This window comes from Babylonia areolata, chromosome 18, assembly GCF_041734735.1.
Source record: "Babylonia areolata isolate BAREFJ2019XMU chromosome 18, ASM4173473v1, whole genome shotgun sequence".
Classification (NCBI taxonomy): Eukaryota; Metazoa; Mollusca; class Gastropoda; order Neogastropoda; family Buccinidae; genus Babylonia; species Babylonia areolata.
In genome coordinates, this window is record NC_134893.1 from 54496925 (window position 1) to 54504424 (window position 7500).

Sequence of the window (7500 nt, forward strand, 5' to 3'; positions counted from 1 at the left end):
TTTCTTAAACTTATTTTACATAAAATTATTCAGAGTCAAAATTTATTGAAAAATTTCATTATGGAAAATCAGCAGCTTCTGATGAAGATGATGTCCAAAAGAATTTGTAAGTCATAAATAGCTGTCATTGCAAAACAACTGTTTCGCTGTGCTTTAGCAAGGATGCATTATGCTTCAAGCATTTCATACAGTTATATTTCTATGAACTGAAAGTACATACATTCACATAACAACATGAAACAAACGTAGAAGTAGACAACATATGAGGTATATCAGCAGCCACTACTGAAGTCTAAAAACAACTGCAAGAAGGAAAGGAGAAGAAGAAGAAATTATCATCATCATCATCATAATAACCACCATCAGGACTTACCATGAGCTCCAAACGGGCTTCATACAGCGGTGTGGGGGACTGCTTGGTGTCTGTATTGTTCAGCATGTACTGGAGACTGCAGTGGATGGTGTTGAAGAATCCGTCCACAATCATCTCATCCACATAGTCCACGTAGGCCTTCCACGTGTCTGTGTTGGCATCTGCTTTGAAGAACTCTTGGTTTTGCTGGACAGAGGGGATGTGGGGGGGGGTAAAGCTCATGCAGAAGAAGTGGACAGTCAGTATACACTAATATTAAACAAGAGTTTCATTTTCAGAGGTGGACATTCATTATGCACAGATATCAAACAGACATTCAGTCATTCAATTCCTGTTACTGAACTGCTAGCAAAAAAAATTCTAGACTTCACTGATTCTGACTAAGGCTTTCAATGATCTTACGAGTACTTAAAAACGGCTTGAAAATAAAATAAAAGAAACTATTTTCTTTTCAAAAATGTTGAAAATAGTGACATTCATGCCTCTGAGGATACAATCAAACACAAAGAAGACCTTGAAACCACAAAGAACCATTTTTGTTCCGTTTTATCATTATGTGAATGGCAAATGTTTGATTATTATTGCTTGTCTGCCTTTTATGTCACATAGACAATAATTATTTGCTCCTTTGCAGAAGACAAAGGAACATAACTCCATGCTTTAAAGCGCCTTTGAACTTCCTCAACCTTCCACTAAGGTAACCCATGCTTTTTCCACTGTTGTCTATCAGTTCTGTTTGGATTATCAGGCATACAAGGCACCATCCAGTCTTCTGTTCTTCTGTTCTTCCATCAGTTTATTTATCAGCAAACAAACAGATAATCCACAAAAATAGAATAAATAAATATATATATAACAAAAACAAGCAATAAACAAACAAGAACACTATGCACACACATACCCCCCCTCCCCTTCTCTTTTATTGTATTCATGTCTTTCCCCTCAAAGTTGCTTCAATGATTTTTTTTTTTTTTTTTTTTTTTTTTTTTTTTTAATGAAAAGAAACAGACAATACAATGTGTTGACCAGACACTACTACCTTCAAGTTATTTCGTGTTAAACATTGTGATATGAAACATGCAAGATTTCGGTACTGTGGTGTATGATATGTTTGATGAGAGTTGTGAATGAAGATTTTTGTGAATGTCTGAACACAGTGTTTGGTCGGATGCCTGTGCAAGTACATTATGGATGTAAATTTTTTTTATTTTTAGTGTTTAAATGTTCTTACACTGTACAGTGCGGTTGAGCAAGTTTTACCTGGACAGACACTGTATAAATCAAACCATCATTATCATTATTACTATTATCATTATTATCAGTAGTAGTAGTAGTAGCAGTGTTGTTGTTGTTGTTGTTGTTATTGTAGTTGTTATTGTTGTTGTTGTCGTCATTATTATACACTATCATTATCATCAACATCATCATCACCATCATCATCTTTATTATCATTATTAATATTCTCATTATCATCATCATCATCATCACATGATCATCATTGTCACTGTCATCATATCATCATCATCACCTTGAGCAGCTGGTGGATCTTGTCTCCACAGGTGTTGATCTCGGCGTAGCGCTTCTTGATCCGGTCCTCACGGTCATCCAGGTTGAGCAGGGTGTCGTGCTTGTCCTCCTTCCGCTCAAACAGCGGCTGCTTGCTCCAGGTGGTCATGATCTTCTGGATCTCCTCCACGTTGTCCTTGGCCTTCTGAACACGCACCTCCAGGTCGTGCACCAGGTCCCTCGTCTTCTCGATGTACTCCCACACACCTGGACAACACGCAACAACAAACACAACACACACACTCAACCCGTGTAAGGCAGGTTGGCTAGCAAGAACGTGAACACACACACACGCACAAAACACAGATGCACACACACTCATTCACATGCATGAAAGCACATGCACACGCACGCACGCACACACACACACACACACACACACACACACACACACACACATAGCTTCTGATGCTTTCAAAATGTTCAAGTACCAGTCCCTCATCTTCTCGATGTTTTCCCACACTCCAGAACACACAACACACTGTATCACTCCTAGTTGGCAGGTAAATATGTGAACACACACACACACACACACACACACACACACACACACACACACACACACACACACACAGACACACACACACACACCCACACACACCCACACATACAAACGCACACACAGTCTTCTGATACTTTCAAAATGGAACACTGCAAGTTCTTCCAACCCTGAGATGATGACAGGAAAAAAATAAAACAATAAAACTTCCTCGCTTCGTCGTCACAGTATTCTAAAACACAACACAGCCCTCAAATGATGACAGACAAAAAAGACAACACAACAACATCAGCCACTGTTGACTTGCAACAAACAACAGACTCCATCCAACACTACCACAACCCACCTTCGTTCTCCCAGTTGAGGGACTCCTCGGCCTGCTTGAGCTGCACATCGATCTCGTCCAGCTGCCCCTCGATGAGGGGGTACTCGACCTCCAGCACGGTGTTGCGCACCTTGTTGTACCACTGCACGGTCAGGTCCAGGTTGGCCAGGAACTTGCGGAAGGTGTCGTTCTTGGAGTACATGGTGGCGGCCGACCCTGGGATCTCCTCCTGGTCGCGGATCTCCAGGTACTTCACCTCCCTAAGCACCGCCACCAGCTGGGGGGAGAAAGAGAGATGTTGGGTTGGGTTGGGTTGGGTTGTGGTTTGGGTTGGGTTGGGTTGGGTTGTGGTTTGGGTTGGATTATGCTTGGTTGGGTTGTGGTTTGGGTTGGGTTGGGTTGGGTTGTGGTTTGGGTTGGGTTGTGCTTGGTTGGGTTGTGGTTTGGGTTGGGTTGGGTTGGGTTGGGATTGTGGTTGTGGTTGTGGTTGTGGTTGTGGTTGGGTTGGGTTGAGTTGGGTTGTGGGTTGGGTTGTGTTGTGGTTTGGGTTGTGTTGTGGTTTGTGTTTGTTGGGGTTTGGTTGGGTTGGGTTGTGGTTTGTGTTCGGCTAGGTTGGGATGGGTTGGGTTGGGTTGTGGGTTGGACTGGGTTGGGTTGGGATTGTGGTTGTGGTTGTGGTTTGTGTTGGGTTGAGTTGGGTTGTGGTTTGGGTTGTGCTGTGTTGGGTTGTGGTGTGGGTTGTGTTGTGTTGGGTTGTGTTGTGTTGTGGTTTGGGTTTGGGTTTGTGTTGGGTTGTGGTTTGTGTTGGGTTGGGTTGGGTTGGGTTGGCTTGGGATGGCTTGGGTTGGGTTGTGGTTTGTGCTGGGTTGTGTTGGGTTGTGGTTTGAGATGGGCTGGGTTGGGTTGGGTTGGGTTGTGGTTTGGGTTGGGTTGTTCTGGGTTGGGTTGTGGTTTGGGTTGGGTTGTGGTTTGGGTTGGTTGTTGGGTTGTGATTTGGGTTGGGCTGGGATTGTGGTTGTGGTTGTGGTTTGTGTTGGGTTGGGTTGGGTTGTGGTTTGGGTTGTGCTGTGTTGGGTTGTGGTGTGGGTTGTGTTGTGTTGTGTTGTGTTGTGGTTTGGGTTTGGGTTTGTGTTGGGTTGTGGTTTGTGTTGGGTTGGGTTGGGTTGGGTTGGCTTGGCTTGGGATGGCTTGGGTTGGGTTGTGGTTTGTGTTGGGTTGTGTTGGGTTGTGGTTTGAGATGGGCTGGGTTGGGTTGGGTTGGGTTGGGTTGTGGTTGGGTTGTTCTGGGTTGGGTTGTGGTTTGTGTTGGGTTGTGGTTTGGGTTGGTTGTTGGGTTGTGATTTGGGTTGGGCTGGGATTGTGGTTGTGGTTGTGGTTGGGTTGGGTTGGGTTGGGTTGGGTTGTGGGTTGGGTTGTGGTTTGTGTTCAGCTAGGTTGGGATGGGTCGGTTTGGGTTGGGTTGGGATTGTGGTTGTGGTTGTGGTTTGTGTTGGGTTGTGCTGGATTGTGTTGGGTTGGGTTGGGTTGTGGTTTGGGTTGTGTTGTGTTGGGTTGTGGTGTGGGTTGTGTTGTGTTGGGTTGTGTTGTGTTGTGGTTTGGGTTTGTGTTGGATTGTGGTTTGTGTTGGGTTGTGGTTGGGTTAGGTTGGGTTGGGTTGGGTTGGGTTGGATTGGGTTGGGTGGGGTTGGGTAGGGTGGGGTTGTGGTTTGAGTTGGGTTGGGTTGGGTTGTGTTGGGTTGGGTTGGGATGGGTTGTGTAGTGTAGTGTAGTGTAGTGTAGTGTAGTGTAGTGTAGTGTATTGCTTTGCTTTGTGCTATCATCTTGTGTTGTGTTGTGTTGCCTTGTGTTGCTGTGCGTTGCATTGTATTGTATTGTATTGTATTGTATTGTATTTTGGTAAATTGCCTTGTATTGCTTTGCCTTGCCTTGCTTTGCATTGCCTTGCATTGTATTGTATTGTATTCTATTCTATTTTACTGCTTTGCTTTGCGTTGCTTTTTGTAACAACTTTCTCCATGTGAAAGTGGGGCTGGTCTCCCCAAGGAGAGCTTATCACCACAGAGCAGTGCCATCCGTTTTTTTTCAGAAGGGTGTGCGGAGGGGGAGGGGGGGTTCTTTCAACTGTCTGCGAGTGCATTTGTCTTACTTTCGAAATGGATTTTTCTACAGAATCTGCAAGGAACAAGACTTTTATTGCCATGGGTTCTGTTACATGCACAAAGTGCATGCTGCACACAGAACCTCAGTTCATCATCTCATCCGAAAGAGGTCAGATGGACAGTGTTCAGTTGTTGTTCCCCATTACACTTTGCAGTAAATGAATACAAGGGTGCACACAAGTCTGTACACAATATGAATTGAAAAAGACATATCCCCTCTCTCTCTCTCTCTCTCTCTCTCTCTCTCTGTCTGTCTGTCTCTCTTTCACATACACACACACACACACACACATATGTGCAGGCACACACAGTGTGCATTGTGTATGATCAGGACACCACTTACCTGAGGATCGAAGTTGACAGTAATAAGCTTGGTCTCTGCGTTTCTGGACAGCAAAGGCTGGCGTAGGTTGAAAGAGCAAGCTTCATCCACCCCCTTCATCCAGTCATCGAAAATGCCCTTGTCCCATCTGGATACAAGTAATCACAACAGGGCTGTGCTTCTAACAGAGAATTTTTTTTTTTTTTTTTCAATGCTTATGTGCAGAAAAGGGTAAGCTGTTCAAATCTTTTGGTTTACTTTCACTTACAACTATCATGTAAGCACACACACACACACACACACACACACACACACACACACACACACACAAATGAAACAAATGATCAGCTGAAAACAGTCAGTCAGACTGCAGTGTACAAAGAAGAGAAACGATACGATAAGAAAAATTTCATCTTCAGTTTCAAGGAGGTGTCAAACTATGTGGACTGATCCATTTACAATACACTACAGCACTTTCTCTCTCTCTCTCTCTCTCTCTCTCTCTCTCTCTCTCTGACCGAAGATAGGTGCTACATAAATATCCATATCATCACCATTTCCTTTGATTTAAAAAAAAAAAAAAAAAAAAAAAAGCAGTTCCTGACCTTCGCATGAACCAATTCAACACACTGGCCAGGCCTTCAGAAAAGAAAAGCTAGCAAACAAAGAGAAGGTTAAGAACAGAGTGAAACATTGAGAGATAAAGAACATAGATGATGATACTTACTCAGCCAGCAAGTTGAGCATCTCCTCATACTTTTTGAAGACCAGCTGTGCTTCTTCTGACTCAATGCACCTTCAACAAAGACACAATGACATGCTTACGACTCAATAATCTGAACCGAAAACAAATCGTCACAATGTTGGTTTGTTGGTTTGTTTGTTTGTTTGTTTTTTTTCTCACTCTGCATTACAAGTTCTCAGTCAATCTACTCAGTCCTTCTGAAATGCAACTCACTCATCGTCTTGTTTCAACAGAGTAAGAGACAGAGAAAGACAGAGAGAGAGAGAGAGAGAGAGGGGGGGGGAGGGTGAGAGGGATGGAGAGAAAAAGACAGGCAGACAGACAGAAAGAGAGAGAGAGAGAGGGAGAGAGAGAGAGAGAGTCAAAACAAGACAAGACAAGACAAATGCTTTATTTCGAGGATAATAGATAAGCACTGGTGTGCTTTTTTACATCCAGTCCCCGCCCTGAATAGGGTCTACACTACACAATACTAAATAAATGAAACACACACACACACACACACACACACACACACACACACACACAGCATACAAGCACAAGCATGGTGTTAGTAAAATGCATAGGAAAAAATGAACAAAATGAAAGAAACAAACACACACAACACACACCGCACTACAGACCAGAGTGGAGGATGGAGGGCGAGGGGGGTTCTCAGTCAACCATACACATTTGACAAACAGTATCATTAAAATGAACGATTTTACATTAAACATTTTGGCATAATGTGGAAAAGACCATGTTTTTTGAAGGTGGTTGGGCAATGGTGTTGTTTAACTGTTTCTGAGAGTGAGTTCCATAGGGTGACGCCTGAGTAAACCAGACTGGAAGGGAGAGAGAGACAGAGAGAGAGAGAGAAAGAGAGGAGTGAAAAAAAAATTGCAACAGCAGACATGGAAAAAATAAAGAATCAATCATGAATGAAAGCTGGTCTTTGATAACCTAATAATAAAGAGATATTTCACAACAACACACGAAAGAACATTCTCACACAACAAGAATGCAAAACAACACAGCACAAGTTACAAATAGACCTAATCACGGTCCTCTCTTACGGGTGCTCCAGGTGCTTGAAATTTCCCATGGGTGCAGAGATTCGATCACGAAGCTCTTTGGACCATCGGAGACTTCCAGACACTTTGGGCATGTTCTTGTGAACGGGTGCGTAGCCCTCCTCCTTGGCCTTTATCTGCCGGTCATAGATTTCTTTGGCTTCATCCAGCAAGCCATTCATGAGGGTGACGATGATAGGGTACTTGGGCTCAAAGTCCTTCTTGATCACTGGCCGTTCCAGCAAGGAGCCCATGATGTCGACAAGCTGGAGAACAAAGAATGACACAATTTAGAAAAAAAAAAAAAAAAAATGAACAAATGAATTTCCGTGCTGAAAAATTAGGTCAATGTGCTGAAGAAAACAGAAATACACGATCAAAAACAAACTGAAACAAACACTTGAACTTCCACATTGAAAAAAATACATTCATGCATGAGGCAATACTCAAGTTCATCTT

The 7500-nt window shown here is 43.3% G+C and overlaps 1 protein-coding gene across 1 annotated transcript in view; it reads right to left on the reverse strand.

The window, feature by feature from the left end:
- The window catches only part of LOC143292914 (dynein beta chain, ciliary-like), an 85553-nt gene that overhangs the window by 64770 nt on the left and 13283 nt on the right, over window positions 1-7500 (reverse strand). The window contains exons 9-14 of the mRNA XM_076603605.1: window positions 7045-7307; window positions 5972-6040; window positions 5266-5392; window positions 2785-3040; window positions 1902-2146; window positions 374-559 (exon numbers count right to left, since the gene is read on the reverse strand). Of these exons, the coding sequence (XP_076459720.1) occupies window positions 374-559; window positions 1902-2146; window positions 2785-3040; window positions 5266-5392; window positions 5972-6040; window positions 7045-7307 (1146 nt within the window). The remainder of the gene's footprint in view (window positions 1-373; window positions 560-1901; window positions 2147-2784; window positions 3041-5265; window positions 5393-5971; window positions 6041-7044; window positions 7308-7500) is intronic.